Source organism: Mytilus californianus, unplaced genomic scaffold (genome assembly GCF_021869535.1).
Source record: "Mytilus californianus isolate M0D057914Y unplaced genomic scaffold, xbMytCali1.0.p SCAF_3, whole genome shotgun sequence".
NCBI classification, from domain to species: domain Eukaryota; kingdom Metazoa; phylum Mollusca; class Bivalvia; order Mytilida; family Mytilidae; genus Mytilus; species Mytilus californianus.
The window spans coordinates 104381878-104404800 of NW_026262679.1; the positions used below are offsets into that span (position 1 = coordinate 104381878).

Genomic DNA, 22923 nt, shown 5'->3' on the forward strand with positions numbered 1-22923 from the left:
AACATCTGAATGATCAATGGACTATCATCTCAGACTGGAATGTCAAAAGAGTGTGATTATTCAGATAAGAAAATAAGTGTAATGTTTATGAAGTAAATTGAAATTTATATCCATAGTGGAAACCATAAACTAATAAAATAGCATACAAAAATATCTTAAACATAGTTCTAACAATAATTTTATATATGTTTGACAAACATCAATTTCAACGATACAACTAAGATTTTATTATCAAATACAATCGACTATGCTATTCTTCCCGACACAAGCTATTTGCAATTTGAATTAAATACCGATTCATAATGTCTAGTTCTTACATAACTGACTGCACCTTCATTATTCCTAGACTATACAGTTGAGAAAAACGAATTAGGGATGAATTCGTTGCTAAAATTCTAAATATCATTTTCAAATTGTATGGACAATATATTTGAAATAACAGAAACTTCAAAATATTACCAGATGTGTTTTTGAGTAGTATTTGTTTATTATTGGCAAATACAGAAGTTTCCTGATATTTGTTTCCATGCATAGTCTTGGAATCAGTCAAGATGTTGTAAAATATGAAGAGAAAGAAGAAAATACCAGAAGTGATCATCTTCAAGTTTCATTACAAAAGGACTTGGTATGAAAAAGGGAAAAAAAATCAGCATTGTCAAATGCTAAAGTCAGGAACCTTGTCTGTGGTTGTCTTTTGTCATATTTTATTTTTTTTACCTTTGGGGAGTTAGTATTTCGACTCTTGCCTGTTGATCAAATCTATATGTTGTTAACTAGATGTCTTTTGGTCATTTTGGTTTCCTTTTATTGATATTTATTGAAAACTAGCTAACTAACTAGAAAATAATTGGGATACAGGGTGATGCCTCAGTGAAAGCATACCATATAGAGGTCAGAATAAAACAAAATAGGTTAATGAATGCGATCGAATGAGAGGTTACCAAGTTAATGTGTTCAGCCTTCTACTCTCATTAAACTTTTTATAGTTATTGACAACTTATTTTTTACATGATAGAATTTGATTATATGGAAATAATTATACTATGCATAAACATTTTGTTAAATTTGCAATTGTTATGATGTATCAGTATTTCATGCAATTTTTAGACAAGACGCAATCTAATTATCAATCGAGATGACCTCCGAAGACTGCTGATGGTCATATAACCCGATACCAACGTAAATATAAATATAGATAGTCAGATAAGCATGTGATATCGTATGATGACGGTTTTTCCAGGTCTATTTGATTTAATGTCATAGATTAAAAATATATTTAAATCTTCGTTTTACCTTTATCAGAAAGGTTTTTTTTGTGGGCCGGATCAGTCATCGAAATGGTAATTTCTGGTAGCTCTATTGTTTCAATTTCCAATATTGACATTTTTTCTTTTAAATATATGAACATCCTGACCGTATGCCGAACACATGCGCAACCCATCTCCAGCTAAGGGGTCAAATTCAAGGTTGTTCAAATGAGTTCGAATTATTTACTTGCAAGCGAGGTCTTCGAGCTTATTTTGACAAAAATTGAAAAAACTGACCGCAAATAGCGAAATATTATTTCTATATTCTGCTTTGATAAATGTTTGAAAAAAAAAAAACACACATATTTTTTTATTTTTTTGTCTAATTTGTAGCTAGTGCCCCTTTAATATAGAAAGCAATAATGAAATATAATAAAGATATGTAATTCCAAGAAGAAGTTCAGCATTCCCATGGCAATTTTGGTTACATAATAATTATTAGTTGACCCAAGCAATTGAAATTACACAAGGGATGATTTAGTTCGATGCAAGATTGGCGATTATGGTTGCTTAAACCTTAAATTTCATTAAGTTACGCTTTTAACTTGTTCTGTGATCTCTAAACTTTACATTCAATAAGTCTTCTATGTCATTTGCTCTCTTGTGGAGAGTTATCTCACTGACAATCATACCAAATCTTATTATTATATTAAATGAAAACAACACTTTGTAAAATTTTGTGCGTCCGACTCGCTTTTAGGGATTTTTCCTTTATCTGGAACGCTCAAATCTCAACATTGGAAAGCCAGGGATGTGTAGATACACAGCAACGTTAGGAGCTTTATGACCAAAAGGGTACTTAGAAGAATCGCCAAGTTCATCTGAGATCAATATCGCCTGAGGGAGTTAAAATCTTATTTTCTTGATAATTTTCTAATTTTTTAAAGGGGGGTTTTAGAATTCATTTTGTTATAAATCATGTCAGTACTGAAGCTGAGCTGATGATACCATCGGGGACTAACAGTCCACCAGCAATGGTATCGAGCCAGTTATAGTAAATGAAAACAACACGTTAAATAATTTCGTGCGTCGGACGCTCAATTAGGGATTTACCTTCATTAGGAACAACCAAACCTAAACATTTGAAAGCTAGGAATGTATAAATACAAAGCAACGTTAGGAGCTATACGAAAAACAAGAATCTATAACGAATAGTTAAATTCATTTTACGTTAACTTTGCATGAAGGAGTTGGAACCTTAGTTTTCAATTAACTATTGAATTTATCAATGAGGAATTGTAGAATAGTTTGTTATAAATTCTGTCCGTACCGAAACACTGACTACTGAACTGATGATACCATTGGAAATTAAATATTTGAAAGCCAGGGTTTGATAAATATATACCAACTTAAGCTCAGTCCTTATCTACAGTTTTTTTAATAGTACAGAACTTAAGTTCTGTGTTATGTCAATCAAAGTCATGTTTCGACCTTAACCATTGACATTGCATGACCTTGAAGTCAAATATGATTGAATTCGTCCCCATTTTTAAGTATAGAATCTGTTACGTTACTACCAGCTTTAATATCATAAGTTATATTGTGACCTTGACATTGCATTTTGATTTAAAAGTAATCTAAGTATCATCATAGACGATGTTTAAACATAAAACTTATTATATTAAGCCTGGTATCTCTGATGAGTTTTAAATTATTACAAACGTGTAGATTTATGTTTTTGAATAACGATTTATTTCTTTACTGGCAACATACCTACTTCACCTGCGTGTGGTGTGTACATACATTTAGATGAAAAACACCAATCGAAGAATTTCCTTTGATTTGGTTTTGTGTTTATTTGGATTTTGTGTCATAAATTACTTCTTTCACAATGAAGTTCAGATGGTGCACTTCGCATGAATTTATGTTTATTACAATTAATTTAGGGGAGCACAATCATTGTGACATACATTTCTCTTTTTTCAGCCTAAGTTTATCTGTTAATTATAACTGTTTTGCGGTCATCATAGCGGAAGGGTCGATTGTTATAGTAGGTAAACAAAAAATCTATGAGCAGTGATATTGGACATGTTTAAATTTTAACAAGTAACTGAGCTTAACCCGATTTGTGCTGATTTGAGGAATAAAGGTGTAAAAACTTTGGAGTTATCAAATATACGCAAAATAATGAATTTTCAAAGAACTTATTTTTATAAAAAGGGATTTATTTTACCTCGAGAAGCGGAAAAAAAGGCTTTTCGCGTTATGCTAAATTACGGTAAAATGATTCAGAACTTCGCACCCCGAAAATTTAACCACATAAGTGAAGCTTTCTCAGCTTCGAACAAAGCCATCATACATATCCAAGTTTACTACATGGGAAGAGAAATTGAGGAAAAGGTTACCATTACCGCCTACCTGAAAGGAATTGCGCATATTGACTCAACTGTGCACTTTAATTTGGACGACTGGAAAATGTAAAATTAGAATTACACTTTTCTTGGAACGTTTTGAATGGTGGTTGCTTTTTTTCGTTACAAGATGTAAATACAAATTGCATCATTTAAGACAGAACACGTTTGACATATTAATTTACTGGAAATATGTAGTCTCACGGGAAATTTTGTTTATCCGATAGGAACTCACAATATCAGGATACATTTTCTTTTGCTTTCAAGGAATCATTAGACTTAAAATTGCTCCTGTTTACTGATAATTGGCATGGAAATCTGATGCATCACTGTTCACAATCTCATACAGATAACAACGAATCAAAATTTGTTTTTATAATTTGTACTATTTTTCAGCTTACAGACCCTATGTTCCAGATCTATCAAAAGATTGAAAGACACTAAATCAATGCTTGCTAACATCGAATCTTTTATTAACTTAGAGGCTCTAAAGAGCCTGTGTTGCTCACCTGTATCTTCAACAATGGCCAGTTTTTAGTAAAAATCTTCATTAAAGGGGAATAATTCTATTAAGAGTTAACTGACAATTTCAGTCATGTTGACATATTTGTAGATCTTATCCAGCTGATTATCCAGTTGCAATTAAGAATTTTGCAAACAAATCAACCAAATATGGTTTATTTCAGTTTAATTGTATGATATCACTTATTTATTTATTGTGTGTCTTGCTTGTAAATGTATAAGTATATAGGTAATTGTTAATGTATAATTGTTATCCTCTTGTAGCACCATACGTGTGCCTAAGTTGTAAATAAATTGTCTTGTCTTGTCTTGTCTTGATAATTTTCCTTTTTTTAAAGTTTCTATTTATCTATTGTAGTTTTCAAGATAATAGACAAAAAATGCAGAAAAATATTAAAAATAACATTAGAGGGCGATAACTCCATTAACGAGTCGACTGAAGATTTGGGCCATTATGGCTTATTTGTGAATGTTGTGTTGCTGATCATTTGTGCTTTTTGACTTATTTTTAGATCTTGTCTTGCAGATCATTTTTGCTTTTTAAAGTTTCTATCTATCTAATATAGTTTTTAAGATATTAGGCAAAAATGCAAAACATTGGCAAAAATGGTCATTATAGGACAATAACTCTAATAAAGAGTCGACTGAAGATTTCAGCCATGCCGACTCATTTGAAGATCTTGTCTTGCTGATCATTTTTGCTCTTTCTAGTTTCTGTCTATCTATTATAATTTTCGAGATAATAGGCAAAATTTTTAAAAAAAATGGTAAAATTCATCTTTTAAGGGTAATAAGTCCTATAAGAAGTCGTCTGACAGTTTTGACTTAACGAAGAAGAGGTAGGGCTCGACATTCTGAACATTTTTACCCTGTCAGATTTTCTCTATTTAAAGCGGTTTTCAAAATAATAGGCAAACCTTGCATTTTATCCCTATGGTCTTTTTTTAGCCATGTTGGCCATCCTGGTTGGCTGGAGGCATCGAACACATTTTTAAAACTAATTACCCCAATGATGATTGAGGCCAAGTTTGGGAATATTTGGCCCCTTAGTTTCAGAGGAGAATATTTTTGTAAAAGTTAACAGACGATGACGACGGAAGACGGACGCAAAGTGACGAGAAAAAGGGTTGAAGCTGAACAAAACATAAAAACCAGGTAATGATAAAGAAGAAAATTGTTGGTCCAAGGTAAGATCAATGATTCATTTCTATATTACATGACGTCTTGCTCAAAACAGTCAAAATGTTGCTGATTATTTTACATACTTCAAAATCAATTATGCAATTAACCATGGCGGCAGTGCTATTAATCAATTCGCCGTTTCAGAATATAATGCCTTCTTGGTAATATTTTCAAAAGTGTACACCGAAACGTCGTGATTGTTGAAAAATGTCCTCAACAATGGAAATTTAACCAATGACGTTTTTGGGGTAAGAACAATGAAATTACCCAGAGTCCTTTAGATTCCGAAACGGCCAATTAAGAATGAATTTGTCATCAACACGGTATTTTTTTTACTGGCATTGCGACATACCAGTAAGATAAAGTGATTTTTATCAAATTTTAATGGAATACATTTCAAGCGAATAGAAAAATTCCTGTGGAATATATAGAAAATAATTCTAATTAAACAATATGCATTCTTTAGGTAAATGTAAAGAATTCGCTCATGATAAGATACTGTTTACGTTATCAAATTAGCGCACTTCTTTTTAACTTTTGAAAAAGGATGGTTGTCATGTCCATGAGAATACATTTAAATTCACGTGGAATTTTTTCCAAGAAGCATTTTTGTGGCCAGTCCTGTATTTGTCATTAACATTTAAAAATATCGTTCGGATAGCAGATGATTGGATAAAAACCCAAATAAAAATTTCATGAAAGTATGATAGAGATATTTTGTTTTGTAGATCTAGAAATGGGCAGTGTTTAACTTGTGAACATTTATTGTTGTTACGTATGTACTATCTGAGCATGATTGCATTGCATAGTTTAGATATGTTTTTGAGTAACCCTAGCAAAGTTTTGTCTGTACAGTGATATCGGGATACTACCTTTGAATTCAAAGTTTACATTGATTTATTTCATTAAGTGTAAAGAAATGCTTTATTTGTTATATCATTTTATTTTAGCACCGTATTTCCCATTTCGTTATTTCCAGACTTTTTACACCGACAACTTTCGTCCTTTTATTAAATTGTATGTGAGAATGTAACTTGAAATATTAGAAGTGAAGACCTCACCAAAGTTCAAATACGGGCAGTATACACACAAAACTGATGACGTATGTAAGAAAGACAATTATAACACGGAAAACGGACGAAGCATATTGAGTTTAATCAACATGCGTCATATGCATTCTCAGTAATTCATAAACTTCCATCATAAGGTAATGTCATTTCTACAACCATTTGATAAATTCCTTGTGCGATATATTTATTCATCACTCAACTTTTCAATAAACGCTATTAAGCCTTTCAAAATTTATCGCAGTTTATTTTTTTTTACTTGGTCCCAATTATTTTGCTCACCGAATTGGAATTGTAATGTATTAATTTTTCTGGAACAATGTCTGGAGGTTCCCTTCTTTAGTTCAGTTGACGAATATGGAATATTCTGATTTGATTTAACATAATAACTATAGACGATCTGTACACGTCACTGTGAAACTTGATGTAGAAGAACAGTTATTATTAGTTTTTCTGTATTCAAAGTGTTGTTTTGGACAACACGCAAATAAAATTTTGCAAAAAGCTCGACGAAAATCTTTCATTGATAAAGAATATATAACCGGATTCATTCCGGAGTTGATATATCCTAACCACGTAAATATTGGAAAGACTATTTCTGGAGATGTAACACACGCTGTATGGCATATTCCAAACAGTATATTAAACACAAAAAATGGCATCCAACATATAATGAAAACACCAACAACTATGCCTAAAGTTTTTGCCGCCTTTTGTTCACGGGCAATTTTTGTCAATTTTTTGCTTAGAGCAAACTGTCGTAATTTGCGAGTAATATTTTTAGCCTGTCTCCCAGGTGATTGTATAGACGCACGTGCTGATTCTGGGGACAAACTATGATTTTCAGGATCTATGACGCATTTTTCATAGGTATTGGAATATTCGTCCGATGATTGTCGTGTCATTCCGCCCCTGTGAATTCGTAAGGTCATGACCTCTCGATTACCATGGCTACCGTTTGACGTTAGAACTTTAGATCCCATTTTCAAACTCCGCATTTGTTGAGCGGCTGCTAAATATATCCGCCAATAAACGAACATCATTACAAAAGTAGGACAGTAAAATGAAACAAACGAGGAAAATATTAAATAGGCACTATCTTCTGTGAAGAAACACATACTGCTTGGCAGATCATTTGGAGTTACGGCTTTCCACCACGCAATAGCAGGAAATGAAATTCCTGCAGAGCAAAGCCAAACAAATGCAATCAATAGCATTACTTTACATGATGACATTTTTGTAGGATACGCTATTGGGTCGGAAATTGCCCAGTACCTATCAAGGGAAATGATACACAGATTTAATATAGATGCAGTACTCGCCAAAACGTCAAACGAATGCCACATGTCACACCATTCAGCTCCAAATAGCCATACTTGATTGGTCAGTTCAAGACTTATACTAAATGGCATAACAATGCCTCCAACCATAAGATCTGCAACAGCTAGTGATACTATGAAATAATTAGTTATTGTCCTTAGATATAATTCTCTGTAGACTGAAACGATAACAAGCAAATTCCCAAGAATTGTAACTAGCGAAAACATGGAAAGAATGGCACCAATTGCAGGATGTTTTAGTTCATAATGGGAATTTGTAGAGTTTGATGAATTTAAAGGAACCTCACTTAGAAGTGATGAGTTGTAATATATAACAGTTGTAGCGGCGTCCGTTTTATCCGATTGATTGAGTAAGAAATAATCGTCCAGTCGAGATGTCGACATTAAGAATATTTTTTGCTCCCTTTTGATTATTACAAATGGTATTTCCTCGTTGGTCGTCGTAATGTGATTGATGTTGCTATTAGTCATTAGCTTGTATCGGATAATTTCATCATTAAATGTAGATTGGTAATGGTATTTTGTATGCTTAATCAGTATATTCCTTATTGTAAATTCACAGTTATTCCCAAAAGTTTCCTCCTCCAGTGTCACGAATTTCATATCAAAGTATGATATAATGTCTAGAAGAATACTGCATCGGAATCTAAGCCATTTCCGGTAATAGCGACTCTAATTGGGCAATAAATTATCTGAAAAAGAATATAAATATGTGAAATGATGCCTGTAATAAACTTCAATGAAAGATTAAATGCAATTCAAAGCATTGATACATACTAAAATGACGTGGTTACAATTATCGAAAAAGCAGAGAAAGCTATTAATTCTGCATGTTGAAATTACAAAATAATAATCAAAGTAACAACATTTCAGTTTTTTATATGATTTGAAATAACTTGTCGATGTTGTTACCAGCTTTATAATGAGAATAAACTGTCATTTGCCAAAGATTACAAACCATTATGTTATAACATAAATGTCTGTAAGTTTAGAATTAAAGATAATCAATCGGAAACTATAGTCAGTTTGCATGTTGAACATTGCTAAGTACATTCTTCATGTTAAACTTGAAGAATATTGATCTCTGTAAAGTGATGCAAGTTCGTTAACAATACTTAAAACATTAATTGAATATATTTGCCACTCTTTACTTTCTTTAAATTGGTACGTGGTAGCTTCATTCTAGATGTACTGCTTTAACCTTTTGATATCGCAAAGGCGAGACAAAGAGTACCATAGACATGGACCACTAAATGCAAAGTAAAATTGAGCTGGAAATTTCCATAAAGCATTTTATACTGATAATAAAGAGGGGACAATGGTCTAGATAACTTTCTGTAAAATCAACTTCATAAATAACAGATGAACAGCGAGTTTCGTCTTCTTTACAAAGATAGCATGATTGTAATGATTAACTTTTCTCAATAGGAAGTAGAAACCTTTTACAAAACACAGAGGTCATAATCCAATTGTCTGACAGAAGAGATGGAATCAACAATTATTTGAGGAATGAGTTGTGGCAGTGATTAACTACTTGTCTGCATTTCCGGAAAAGGAATAATCCTTAATTTACTTCTTTGCTGAATGGACACTATTGTACCTTCGACATCAGCATAACTATAACGCCAGTCTTTATATAAAACAATGATATATCAACATAAGTAGTTTATTGTTAGATCAAACTTCTAAAAAGAAAAGATACGAAAATACAACAAACACGTAATGATTGTAAGAGGACTCTGTTACGATGTATCACAAACAAAATCCCATTAGACCCCTACCCCCTCGATGAAGATATATACCCTTGTGAACTCGTAATGCATATTGACATATCAAACAAGAAAGACCATGGTTTAGGGATGGGGATCTCAACAAATTTTAAAATATTTAAACATTGTTAAATGACAGGGGTGGGGATTACCCCTGGGAACTCCCCCAACTCTAATTCATCAATGCATCTCGACATGTCAAACACGAAATATATGGTTTTGGAGTAGGGAACCTGACCTTTAGACCCTTAAGTAGGTCATATGGTTCCCTAATCATTAGCGAAGACACAATATTTTTACAACATACTGTTCTCAGGTTATCTTCTATACTATTAAACGAGAAGACCTCATTTTGTGTGTCGCTTCTCTTCCTTCCCCAATAAATTAATCATCATGCCTCTGTGTCCTATAGGTACCATGCATAGTCGCATTTGTCATCCATTCTTATGATTATTCAGTTTGGGTTATTTTGGGAGAAAAACGAAGAAAAGGGCGTCCGGATATTGTTTCCGTCATCAGACCGACTTTTAAGTCATACCCAAGACTTCCGACTTTAAACTTTAAAAGAGGGGGGAAAGGGTTATTTTCGTGCAACGTGTATTGCCACTTTTTATTTCACGTGCAGCCGTGAAAAAGGTTCGTTATTCACCGTGTTTCTTGAAATCGATAAAAAGATCAACGTGCAAGACATTTTTAATTGTTCGCTCATCTATGGCGCGGAATTAGGGTCATAATTATCGCTTTTAGCATATGCTAAATCCATTTAAGCTTATGCTGAAATGATTTTAGCATAAGCTAAACTCATTTTAGCTTAAGCTAAATTCATTTTAGCATAAGCTAAATTCATTTTAGCATAAGCTGAATTCATTTTAGCATAAGCTAAAATCAATTTAGCATATGCTGTAATGTTCAGCTTATACAGAAATGTTGGCGCGGAATCAAGGTCATAAATATTAAACTTCGCATATACGATCAATGAATTTAGCTTATGCTAAAATGAATTTAGCTTATGCTAAAATGAATTTAGCTTATGCTAAAATGATTTTAGCTTATGCTTAAATGAATTTAGCTTATGCTTAAATGATTTTAGCTTATGCTAAAATGATTTTAGCTTATGCTAAAATGAATTTAGCTTATGCTAAAATGAATTCAGCTTATGCTTAATTAATTGTGTTATCCAATGAAAATCTCGCTTTCTTAACTACTTTTATGCTTTACTCTGGCATAAATAAATAACCACTTTTCTCAAATCAATAAAGTTCTATTTTTCACAACACATGTACATCTATGGTAACAATAAATCAAGAGAACAAATCAAACTAATATACAATTCAATTACGGACTGCAATCCGCATATACACATAACCCAATAATTGGTAAAGGAGAGATAACTCTCTTAAAAGTATGCCAACTTGACCAAACGTCTTGACCATACCAAACTGACATATAAAATTCCCCTGAACAAATAAACACACCCCGCTTGTTTTCAATGGTCAAGGCGTTTAGGTCATTTAAAATAAATCAAAAATTCAATAATGTCATAAACAAATATGCCTTTTTACGTCTTCAATCTATTATTCAATCAATATCAAATCTTTGTATACTATACTAAAAAATCACTATCTACTGCATATTCCACTATAAAATTGGTTATACATGTACAGAGCAAACTTTAATAAATGATGACACCAGCAGAGACCTTGGCTCTTATTAAATGGAATTATATTAAAGCAACACACTAGCCATATACGCTACCTCAACAAATACAACCCTAAAAATAGGTTATTTCTGGTATTCTACACACAGTCCGTCATTACAAATGACAACACTTTAAATGCAGTATTTTTTCTCTTAATTGCCTAAATGCAATATTTGCTATTTGTCAAACTTCAAAAAATGAAAGCAATCTCTAATGTTAATATATGATTTCATATTCAACAAAATGAATTACTAAAATTTAAAACTTTTACTACTAAATTAACTTCTCTTCACTCAAATCGTAAGCCTGAAAAAAATGTACATTGAAGAATAAAACTTCAATAAAAATTCAAGAACAGTAAATTTGAAATAAAAATCTTTTGAAAACTGCTATCATAGCAATACTGAAGCAAATATTCTCTCGATATTTTAATAATAAAACAAATCTTTTCAAAACACCTTTCCGTTAACTGACACCCATTACATTGTCAGTTACTTCCTTTTTCTCACAAAATTATCACTTTCTATTTATACACATATTATTACTTTTAGACAAATTTTATAAAACCAGACACATTGTTCTTTTAAAGAATTCAGTACTTCAAATATTTCTTGTCACAAAATAACATCTGCGTATTACGATAAACAAATCAACATTGTCATAAAACGTCACAAAACATAATTCAATAATGTTCATAATAAAATACACATGGCGGTTGTTTTGTTTGTACTATCTTTTGTGTGTGTGAATTAATCTGTTCGAATGGTATCCATAATGCATTCTGTGTCGGTTCGCCTTTAAATTGCACACGGTATTCTGTTTTTCCATTTCTTTTCCGTTGAGATAAAATTCGCTTCACTTTATAATAAGTGTCTGATTGGGTCGTAAATTCATCGGAAGAATTTGTATTGTATCCAAAGATAAAATTTGAAAACGAACAGGATGTTTGCGAGATCGTGTTGAACGACGCACAACCACCATGACTGCCTTATGTTGATGATCATCATTATATGCTGTGGTCACAACATTATTATGCAGTGGTCACAACATTCAGGGGCGGATCCAGGATTTTGGAAAGGGGGGGGGGGGGGGCGTAGTATTAAAGTTAGCCGAGCAGAGCGAGGCGAAAATTTTTTTTTTACCTTTTTTTGGCTAAAAAAACATAAAATAAGTGTAAAATGCATTTTATAGTTAAAGTGTAGGGGTTGGACATTTTTGGTTCCGTATTCTCTCCATCAATTGTCTATTATGAAATGATTGGATGGATTCAAAGCTATGTACTAATTAATATATTTGATGTGGGATTTGTCAGTCAAAAATGGACATGGAAAATTCTCGTTTGTTGTATGGTCAGTTAGCATAACCTCACAGATTTCTTGTTGTAAACAAGATATACGGCTATTCAATGAAATTTACAATACGACCGACACGAAGAAAGACAAACAAGCAATTTTCATCCAAATGTTTGGTTTAAATGTTTTACCCAACAAGGGAAGTGAGGGGTTCCAAATCAACCAAAGGCTACGAATTAGTCGGAAATGACAATGAAGTTGTGAATGACGGTCGACACATGGAGACATATAGGCCACACCCAGCAGGCAGGTTGCAGTCGTGCCCTGAAAAAAGTATTCAGTATATCAGTTCGGCGAAACAGACATTCCGGTCAGATATGGGATTCACATGCAACCCCCCCCCCCCCCCCCCCCCCCCCCCAAAAAAAAAATAAATACGCCTGTTTTTTATTCATCATGTTCATTTAATGCTAAATAATTCTGTTGAAAATATTTTTTTCTAATAGCAAAAAAGTGGACAAGATTATTGTTTTCAATCCAGATACGGCCAGAATTTTTGTTTAAGGCAAAAATCAGGGTCAGAATTTTTTCTCTAAAATATCTCAGACTGCCCCCTCAGATCAAATGGTCCGTACCTTAGACTTTAAATCTATATCTAGAGCTTACTGACTGGGGATCACTATTCAGCAATGTTATTAATGGGCTGGGGCGTGTGGGGTTAAACATGTTTTCGTAGGTAAATAATATTGCTGTGGAACTTTTATTTTCATGAGAGTGTAATAGAGTATTACTTTCTGTTGGGTGGAATTGTGAAATAGAAGTCAATACGTTCTTGCTCAATACTTTGTCGCTTTGAAGGCGTCATGCTTGTCATCCTCAACCTAAGCAATGTGTTACTGTAATTTGAATTTCAAAATGACTGAGTGACGTTTTTTTCGACGAACTGGTCAACGCCACCGTAGAGAATCACATGACTTTGACATAATCAATAATATATTACAGTAAATACGAGCGAAAAATATCTTTATAAGTAAAGAATTGTCGCATAAAAATTAAATACACGGGAAATGGCAAAGTTCACGAAGTCTAGTCTGATTAATCATTTTACAAAAAAAAAAAAAAAAAAAAAAAGTGCAAGCAAAGGGGGGGGGGGGGCGTACGCCCTCTACGCCCCCCTCTGGATCTGCCACTGACATTATATGCAGTAATCACAACATTATATGCAGTCGTGCCAAACATTATATGCAGTTGTCGGAACATTATATGCAGTGGTCACAACATTTAATATATGCAGTCGTGATAGCATTATATGCAGTTGTCGGAACATTATATGCAGTGGTCACAGCATTTTATGCAGTTGTCACAACATTATACGTGTTTTGTTGATGAAGGTGATGATCAGTGATGGTGATGATGATAATTGATGTATGTGATGGTGGTGGTTCAGATTCGGTAAACTTCGGACAAATTTTATCGGAAATTACCGAATCCTGTCACAATAAATAATGCCCCGCAAACAAATTGAAAAATTATTGAAATCATGTTATCATTTAGGCAATTCGATTGAAACTTTATCAGAAAAAAATAACGCCTGCTATTGTCTGCAAATTGGACAGACATGATTTTATAAATATAAGGGAGGTTCATTCTGACTGAGGAAATGATGAAACTAAGAGTTGAATGGATTAACCATAGTTTCTGTTCGTCCTAAGAAATACGCATGGCTTAATTGATGTAAAATAATAATGAAATATCGTTATTATGTATCTTAACGGAGAACTATTGTTTTACTGTGAACTCTTCTCGTTGTTGTTATTTGTGTTCTAATTCTTCTCACAAACAAGCTTGTCCATAGTCTGGATATTTCTGTTATTTTTGATAACAAAATGTTTTCCATATCCCATGTTAGGATCATGTCAGAGGTTGAAAATTTCATATCTGAATATTTTTCGTTATCTGGAAATTTACTTTTTATGGTGGTTCTGTGTTCTTGTTTCTGTGGGGCTTCTTTCTCTTAGATGAGAAAATTATCTAAAAACCATGAATTTGCATCTGTAGTACTTTGACCATCCACTTTACTACAGGTTAACCAGTTAATAGGTCGAACGATGGTCCAAGTAACCTGGTAGGCAAACATTTAAGGAAATTTAGGAAAGACTTTAAACAAAACAAAGTGGCTGCTCGTGTCTAGTTCCATCCAATGATTTGTTTTGTATCAAAGATAGGGAAGGCTAACAATATTTTTTTCGTTTTTTCTGGTTTTACGGGAATTGATAATCATTACAAAAATGTAAATATTTCGGGGCCTTTTATATCTGAATATGCGGTATTGGCTTTGCTCATTATTGAAGGCCGCACGATGACCTATAGTTGTTAATTTCTGTGTCATTTGGTCTCTTGTGGAGAGTTGTCTTATTGGCAATCATGCCACATCTCTTTTTTTATATATATAGAATGAACATTAAAATTTAATAAATTACATGAAATTCTGTACAACATATATACATATCTTAATATCATTAAACTAGAGGATCATGTGATCTTAAGCTTTTATCGTTCACTTGATCTAAATATGATCATTGTTGGTTTTAAGGAGCACATAATTGAAGCTTTTTCTATTGAAGCGTATTTTATACTTTGGACATATAGTGCTTGGTCCTCAAGGGCATGAATTTCTTCAAACAATAATCTTCACGGCCACCCTACTGAAGCTTCTTGGGAAAATCTAACATCTTACATAGCTTACATTACCAACCAGGTCATGTACTTAACTTGACTTTCAACCGTACAGTAGTGGCTTCGATATAACCCTTTACTTATAATCTTATACCGAAATCTACATGCTGAGGACCCTGTACCCTGTACCCTACACATTCTCAGTCAAACAATCATGTAATTCATATGAGGTTTTGGAAGAAGGTAAATTCAAAACTAAATTGAGTGTACACTTCTCAGAATTCTTATCGAACTATTCCATTCGTGTAAAAAATCGAACACTGCCTTTTATAATAACTAGCAATTAACTGATAGACAGACATTCTGCATTAAATAAATGAAAGTATAACTTGTTCCTCTTTTTGTAAAAATCTAAATAACTTTATAATATAAAAGGTTTTTTTACATTTTTCAGTTGTTTACTTACTAATTATATCAAATTTTAATCATTTGCTATGTACGGATGTTCCAGACCATATATAGATATAGGAAGATGTGGTCTGAGTGCCAATGAGACAACTCTCCATCCAAGAAACAATTTATAAAAGTAAACATATGCCCATTTCAAATTATGTATACGATCTGTACGTGCGCGGTCTGTCTAATTTTAAGAAAATTGTCACTCAAATCTAGAATTAATAAGAATAATTGAAATTAAAAGTTTTAATTAAATACAAAAGTCACGTTACATTGTAAATTTATCAGTTAATTTCCTATATTAAGGATGAAATTGTGTTAAAATGCTCAAGACGTTAAGCACAATGTCGGTGACGTTTTCTGATTTCACGTACCTGACACCAAAATTCGGCTTTAAATTAGATAAATAAAGGAAAGATCTAGTGTTATTTTGCTTACAAAATCTTTAAAGATCGTAAGAGATTTAGTTACAGATGGCTTATCGTTTTTCATTAAGTTTTATCGATCAATTTTCCGAATACTAACAAGAAAAATCTTATTTTGTGTTGTTCTTCGAGTGCTCCTCCTATTTTCGGGTTCTTAATAGTAGATAAAGTATAACAATGCTATACTATTTGAGATAGAAAAGTTAGGGCTTTAGGAGGACATGTGTGTTAGACGTAAATAACGCAATTTTCGAACCGATTAGGCCTTGTAAGAAGTCATTATTGGTTGTAGACACCAAGGAAAAATATCACTCCCCTACGGCACAACAGTTCAGAATGCATTTATAGCTAGAGGATTATGTTCTCAAATTGGTGATAGCGTATATCTTTTTGTAAAATAAGTTTGGAAAACTCTTTTAAAGCACAGAAATCCAAAGTAAACGAGCGATTTCCATGAAAACCTCGACATCATTACCGAAAACCTAGCACAAAGTCATTGTCACAACAATGTTTAAAAAAACTGTTCTATAAAGAACTAATCAATATTGAGTAAAACTGTGCAAAACAATTCATCTAGTCAGAAAATGTAACATGCGTCCTAATCTATAACATTTGAACGACATTCATTCGGACTTCAATCTCATTTATAGCATTAAACAAAATCAAAGTACTGAAGTACTGAACATCGGATGACCGCAAGTTCTTGTGGATGGTCCGACAAGCACTTGTCTCAGAAAAAAAATTCACATCTCTTTACCTGAAAGTGAGGTTAATGTACAGATATAATAAAAAGTAAAATCACAAAAATACTGAACTCCGAGGAAAATTCAATCGGAAAGTCCCTAAATCACATGGCAAAATCAAATGACAAAACACATCAAACGAATGGACAACAACTGTCATATTCCTGACTTGGTACAGGCATTTTCAAATGTAGAAAATGGTGGATTGAACCTGGTTTTATAGCGCTAAACCTCTCATTTGTACGACAGTCTCATCAAATTCCGTTATATTTACAACGATGCGTGAATAAAACAGACATAATAAATAAAATAGTCAAAATATGGGTACAGCAGTCATCACTGTGTTACAATATCAAAACAAACAATCATTTACAAAAAAGCACAAAAGCATCTATCAAATTAAAAACCACATTCATTGCTTCGCGTGCCTGACGTCGTTCAATGTTCAATAATTTTCTGGGACAAGTTCGTGCGTGAATGATAAATTAATGACAGGGAATTCAACCTCGCCGTAATTACTATTATATTGTAGTGATACAAATCAATATACCCTGGTTTATTGTTATATATTATATTAGTACTTGTATATTACAGTTACATGTTTATATAATTTTCATGCATTTGTATATCATTCTATTCTACTATATTAATAATAGTGCAGTGCAAGTGCATGGTGGACACTCTTCTGTAATAATTCGATTTTTCTAATAATATGGATTTGAGTAGGCATTCATATTTTCCCGCAAAAAAAAATGTTTAGTCATCCATGCAGAGTTATTGTTCCTTGAGATTGCAAACGTTCTTGAGATATTCTTCCGCATGCGTGTGCATAGATATTAATGATTTTTTACTTATATGTATATTATTACAACAAAACATTTTAATATTATTAGTTTATCTTCTTTAAAAAGTATTTGATGAGTATTCATTGAAGAAATGAATTTGTAACAAGCGATAAGGACTGTTAGTTTGCACTTGATAATGTCTACGTATTCATCATGTTTACAGATCGGTTAAAAACCCAGAACGAATATTACGTAATGGAAATCTAGGCGATAGCAATACACTGGAATGCCCTCACGATCATCCGCTGTAAAATACGAAGTATATGAATCCCCAAACTTTAAGGTCTTCCGTCACAAAACTTTATACCAACGTTTTACGTTAGTAATTCCGGAGTTGGTAATAGAAAACATTGAAAAATAATATGATTTGCATTTTTGAACGGAGAAATTAAGCCAGTATGATAAATACCAAATATAAAAGAAAATATTCTATGCTTTCAATTTTAATCGATTAGTATCGAATATCGAAGCATTAAAAGGGTGTCTACCAAAATGTCACAATGTTAGCGTCCTCTTTTTTTCTTTGAATTATTAGGCACAAGTTGTTACAAATCATCAAAATGACTGAAAACAACATCAGTTGTTCGAAAAAAAAAAACCTTTTATATCAAAATTCCTTTGCAAGACGAACATTTCGATATATATATGATAAAGAGTAATGTACAAATCATCAAAATAAAGTGGTCACATGGTGGTCTAACAAAACGTCACACCATCGCTAATTTGATGTTTTTGACGTTCAATGTGTAGGTAACGTATGTTTGCGTTTTTGTGTTTTTGAAACGTACCTGTTTTATTAAAGGAATACCTAAAATATCAATTTACAATAATTGTTTTATTTGACCTCGTTGAAATGCATTCCTCTTTTCAATATAACATTATTTGTAAAAAATCCTGATTTGAGTACATTTCAATCAAATAGCAACTCAACAATAACAAAAAATACATATTTACATAAATCGTCTGAAGACCAAAGTGGAAATTCAAATATTGCTTGCATCATACATATATAATAATTGTATATTTCAATTAGAATGTTGATCATTATTCAATTTGACTTATGATAAATTAACCCAAACTTGGCCACATCTGCAAGAAATCAAATTGGGAGAATTGCAATTAGTTACAGTTAAATTACAACAACAAAAAAATCGTTATAAATGATATATTCCATACGTTGCCATATTCTTCATTGAACGTTATACTTTCTTGATTGATATTAGTATAAATATAGACTTAGAGTACATACTCAGTAAACATCGGTAAAATGCGTTTGAAAATACTTCTGCTCATTATATAATTTTAAATCAAGAAGCAATGTTTTATGAGTTAAACGAATAACAGAATTATATGAGACAACACCAAACTTTGCCCCTAACTTGTCAGATGATTGTCTGACATATCGACTTAAAAATCTACAAAGTTGACTTAAATATTTGAAAAGAAAATATCTGACAAGTTTTCTTAAAAAGAGACAAATTGAATTTACACGAAGAAGAAAATGATACTATTTTGGAATGGGCGAGTGTATGTGTTATACTGTTTAAACACTGTTCCCGGGTAGGGAGAGGGTTTGGCGCCATCAAACATGTTTAACCTCGCCACATTCTGTATGCGCCTGTCCAAAGTCATGAGCTTATAATGAAGCGGTTGTCTTTTCTTGCTGTGTATTCTGTTTATTGTTTTATACATAAATCAGGCCGTGAAGTTCTCGTTGAATTGTTTTTACATTTTTCATTTCGGTGCCTTTTATAGCTTACTGTGCGGTATGTGTTTTTCTCATTGCTGAGGGCCGTACGATGACCTATAATTTTTAACTTTTATGTCATTTGGTCTCTGGTAGAGAGTTGTCTCAATCATACCACATCTTTTTATTTTTTTTTATTATTTAAAGAAATGCCTAGGCCTTTTTGCCGAGTGATCTAAGAGTTTATCTGCATGCAGTAATTACTATATCATGTCTAGGTTGTGAATTAGACCCCGCTCGTAGCAAGGGCGTTCAACTACGATCCCTATTTTCTAGGATTTTCTAGGATTGCCATAATCAGTTATCTACATGGCGATGATCGTTGCTTTCTCTATGCACTCCGGCTTATAGTAGGGTGCCCAATCAACAAATTTGATCGATTTGGGTTAACGGAATAACACACGGCTATATTTTATATCATTGGAAAGAGGAGAACAAGCCTCATCGAAATATTGATGTCGTCGTTGTCTGCAGTGGTCACGTTTTTTTTTATCAGGGTCAAAGGTCAAAGCAAAAATTCCAGGAGAATGCAGAGTCACATTTAGAAAGCTTGTTTCTCCTACACATATGTTTGGAGCAAAATAACTATAACTAATTTAAAGAAAAATATCTTTCGTTTTTACATCTAGAACTTATTCTATATTTTTGTCGCCAAAAATGACTTTAAATTGAAATTTTCAAACATCTGTTAAATAACAGTGACCTTGACCCTTTTTAATATCAAAATTTGGAATTTTTATATTCAATTCGTTACAAGTAAGATCTAAAGATGATTTTTAGATCTTAACTTTAATAATTTGTCGAAAACGAAATGTGTTTTTCACGTCTTTTGATAGTAAGGAGTTCGTCAATTTCTAGATAAATATCAAATTTCTGGTGTTGAGTGTAAAAGCGTACATATTATTGGTTTATTTCGAAATTTGTGTAACATAAACGTCGAATTGGTTGAATATAAAGATCTTTGTATAGTTTTGCTTTACAGAAGTAAATATTACTGCAAACGGAGGGGGTAAAGTTATGAAAACAAAACGTCTGTTAGAAACAGGTAAAACAACCCCATCCTATATATACAGATGACTATGATGAGAATGTTAGGGTAGTTTTGCTATATAGGGAAAACATCCAAACGTATGTTTTGAGTGATGCTCTTATTACATGTTGTTTAAAGGTAGATTCACAAGGAGAAATTTTGACAAGGGAGAAATTTTTAATTATAGCCAATTTTACCCTCAATTTGTTTAGGTCACTATGATCTGTTATGAGTTCTGACTTGAGATCATACAACCTAACAACAAGATTTCGAGCTGCATCTATAGATTCATCTATGTCACAATTCGAAAGGTGAAATCTTCTTGGTTGTCCTGCAAGACTTTAAAAACAGAGCGCTTACCGATCCCAAACAGGGATGACGTTGTATAGCATCCTGTTACAGCATGTGCGGCTGGTAGAATGTTACAGATGACAGACCCGAGACTTTTACATATTTCGTGGACAGGTATATAGCGGCGCAAACCTTGTGTGCAAGTTGTAGTGCCAGTTTAAAACCATAGCTTATGCGTATGCTGCATGGAGGGGAAGTAATGAACGTATAAGATCAGTAAATTTGTATTTTGTGACTTTATTATTATCCTACCCTTGATTCCTTTCATACCGAACTCTTTGTTTACATGAATAGCATGTAAAATCATGCGAGTATCTGATACCCTAAGAAACCACAAGATTTTGAAAAACGTGACCACGGAAGCTTACGACGACATTCATGATTGGAAAAAATGATTTTCCAATAGTTTGCATATAGATATAGCCGTGTGTTATCCCTTAACTTAAACTCGTTAACTAGACGACTTTTTCGATACTGGGCACCCTACTAATAATAATAATAATAATTCATAATCGGTGTTTTTGCTTATTTTGAAAAAAATAAACCATGATACTTGCTGCTAATACCGAATTATTATTATTTCACTATCTCACTTTCATTAATGATTAAACAAAAAACATTCGTAAGGGTTCCGCGGAACCCAGTGTCTCGCCTACTCTTGCTGTTTGTCGCAGGCTCAACAAAAATGGGGAAAAAAGTATTAAAAATTTTTCCTCTAGATACTATCTTTTGACTGTAAGGAGTTCTGTTCAAGTTTGTTAAAAATCCAAGAAGGTTTATGAATCTAATAAATGTTTTAAAAACTTTAACTGCAGACTGTACGTAATGTTAACTGGAATAAAACTAAGTCCATCTATAAGTAATTTACGGAAAAACAGGTAAAATTTTTTTACCAAATTTCCTTCTAGATACTAGCTTTTGATCATAAGGTACAAATCCAGGATAGTTCAAGAAAGTAATTAAAAATTTGAAAGCTTTAACCACAGAGTGAATGTAATGTTAACTGGCAGAAAAAATAAGTCCATTTATAAGTGAAATACGGATAAAACAGGATTTTTTTTAACATAATTTACTTTTGAATACTATCTTATGATCACAAACAATCTTCTGTCCAAGTGTGGTACAAATCTAGGATAGTTTAAGAAAGTTATTAAAATTTGAAAATTTTTAACCACAGAGTGGATGTAATGTTAACTGACAGAAAAACTAAGTCCATATATGAGTAAAATACGGATAAACAGGATTTTTTTTACAAAATTTTCTTCTGGATACTCTCTTATGATTATAAACAATCTTCTGACTAAGTGTGGTACAAATCTAGGATAGTTTAAGAAAGTTATTAAAATTTCAAAAACTTTAACCACAGAGTGAATGTAATGTTAACTGGCAGAAAAACTAAGTCCATTTATGAGTAAAATACGGAAAAACAGGATTTTTTTTACAAAATTTTCTTCTGGATACTATCTTATGACCATAAACAAGCTTCTGTGCAAGTTTGGTTGAAATGCAGGATAGTTTAAGAAAGTTATTAAAATTTCAAAAACTTTAACCACAGGGTGAATATTTGTGGACGCCGCCGCCGCCGACGACGACGACGGAATGTAGGATCGCTTTGTCTCGCTTTTGCGACAAAAGTCGCAGGCTCGACAAAAATCATAATCTAAATTTTTGTATTTATCTCGTAGCTAGTGCCCCTCTAAGTAATTATATTTTTATTACATTAATTTGGTGCATGGAATGAAATGATACGGCCATGAAAAGATTTATCTCATCTTGACATTATGTTTATTGATCATTGAATTGTTAATTTAATGTAATGTTTGTAGTAGAAATAAATTCAATATTATAAACACTAAAACAGGGAAGACGTTTCAGTGTGTCCAGACAGTCTTGGTATAATAATTATATATACAATGTAGATATAAAAAAGATTGCCAATGAGACAGCTCTCCACAAGAGACCAAATGACACAGAAATTAACAACCATAAATCATCGTACGGCCTTCAACAATGAGCAAAGTCCATACCGCATAGTCAGCTATAAAAGGCCCCGAAATGGCAAATGTAAAACAATTCAAACGAGAAAACTTACGGCCTAATTTATGTACAAAAAAGAACGAA

The 22923-nt window shown here is 32.6% G+C and overlaps 1 protein-coding gene across 4 annotated transcripts in view; it reads right to left on the minus strand.

Moving 5' to 3' along the window:
• Positions 1-6285: 6285 nt before the first annotated feature.
• LOC127735655 (dopamine receptor 2-like) overlaps positions 6286-22923 on the minus strand; it is a 114940-nt gene continuing 98302 nt past the window's right edge. For all 4 annotated transcript variants that reach the window (XM_052245899.1, XM_052245898.1, XM_052245897.1 and 1 more), the window contains one exon: positions 6286-8461. In XM_052245899.1, the coding sequence (XP_052101859.1) occupies positions 6819-8372 (1554 nt within the window). In that variant the 5' untranslated portion in view covers positions 8373-8461 and the 3' untranslated portion in view covers positions 6286-6818. The remainder of the gene's footprint in view (positions 8462-22923) is intronic.